Source organism: Galendromus occidentalis, unplaced genomic scaffold, assembly GCF_000255335.2.
Source record: "Galendromus occidentalis unplaced genomic scaffold, Mocc_1.1 scf7180000077529, whole genome shotgun sequence".
NCBI classification, from domain to species: Eukaryota; Metazoa; Arthropoda; class Arachnida; order Mesostigmata; family Phytoseiidae; genus Galendromus; species Galendromus occidentalis.
In genome coordinates, this window is record NW_003805517.1 from 1,288,526 (window position 1) to 1,290,170 (window position 1,645).

A 1,645-nucleotide genomic window follows, 5' to 3' on the forward strand; every position below is an offset into this window, starting at 1 on the left:
CGGAAGTGCCGGCTGCGCCAATGTTGGGACCTCTCGGGGGTACTGGGAGTAATAAATTACGGAAGACACGTCACGAGCGAGTAACAACCAGGAACAGAATGGATGCCCGGCCACGATGGCCGGTTTTTTATTAGGCAAAAAGTGACGAAAGGTAACGAAGTTGGCAAGATAGGGAAGACGACAATCCGACACCGCAGTCGTGCACAAAAGCGCTCCGAGATACATAAAGGCGGCTCGTCGGCCACAGCCTCCCATTATTCGAGTCGATCGCGACCGGGCATCGAACTGACGCGGCTGCGGCCAGCGTCCACCATTTGATACGCCGACATCGCGGTCTGCAATTGGTCCGAGTCCACGTAGTAGAGCTGGAGAACGGTCGGACCTCTACTGCAATCCCGCAGCACCAATCCATAATCAGAGTCGATTGTCACACATCTGTCAGGGTACTGGCGATTCTGGATTGTGAATAGCACGTCCCCGTAGGCCGTCGTCCTGTTCGTGTGGAAGCCCAAGTGCCATTTCTGTTTGTGGTCTCCGGTGCAGGAGGCTGTGCCGACCCTGCAGTTCGGTCCACCGTATCTGCACTCGAGACATTTTTCGGTCATCCACTTATGAGCGACCAACAATGGACCACTCGAGCTCCACTTCAACCAGCTCCACAACGGGCATTCTTCGGTGTAGTACGTCTGAGGAAGTATGCGTGAATTTTAGATCGCGAGAGAGTTGGCGGATCGGGGTCGATGTGCAACGACGAGAACGTGCTCGTGGGGGACACTCGATGGACACCGATGGAATCAGAGAATAATTTCCGCAGAAGAACTGTTTGACCTACCTGCTTGAATCCGACGTTGCAGCAACCGGAATTCAGGCAGCCGTCGCCGAAGTACGTCCGCAGAAAAACTCCGTCAGTCTTACGGAGATCTCTCACAGTCGACTTGATCGCGTCGCCCAACGCCAACGAGGTGTCCACGATCTCGAATTGAGCTCTCGTGTAGGACACGGCAATACAGACCAGAAGACAACCAGCGAGAACGTAGTTGATCATCCTGGCTCGAGCCGAAACCTGAACGAAACGGGAACTTGTAAAATAAAAATGTGGACGATTCTCCGATGCCGCTGGGATTGTTCCCCTTCCCCCCGAAAATCCGTCTCCCTCATTCACGCGGGGAGCTTCCGAAAAAGCCGCAGACCCGAGAGCGAGAAGAGGCTGCAGAAGCCCGCGAGAGATGCGAATCGCAAGCGAGGATTCGATTGCATCCAAACGCTTCGCAGCGGGTACAGGGGGTGAAACAGAGAGCCGCCTCTTCGTGCTTCGACAGGAAGACGCTGCGAGCCGGCGACACAGATCAGCCGGAGAACATCTGAGCGCCCCACGTCAATATTTTCGACCAGCGTCCTCGAACAGGAGAATATAGATCAAAGGTGACAAACTCAAACCCCGACGCTCACGGGGTCGGCGAGCCACGCGGGACTTCCTTCCTTCTTTAAAAACATCTATATGTGCCCTAGGTGAAGCTGATTCGGAGTCATTGAGACGCGAGAGTACCCTCTCCTCTTCATTTCTCACGATGAATCGCTCCGGATCCTCTCTGCTCAAACGAGCGATCAAAAATCGAGACGTATCTTGGACGTCTGATTAGCGGAT

The 1,645-nt window shown here is 54.4% G+C and overlaps 1 protein-coding gene across 1 annotated transcript; it reads right to left on the reverse strand.

The window, feature by feature from the left end:
* Positions 1–254: 254 nt before the first annotated feature.
* LOC108864901 (uncharacterized) lies at positions 255–1,045 on the reverse strand. The gene is made up of 2 exons (XM_018641344.1): positions 833–1,045; positions 255–686 (listed from the first exon to the last, which is right to left on the reverse strand). Exons 1-2 carry the CDS (start codon positions 1,043–1,045, stop codon positions 255–257), a joined length of 645 nt encoding a protein of 214 aa, XP_018496860.1.
* Between the last annotated feature and the right edge of the window lie 600 nt (positions 1,046–1,645).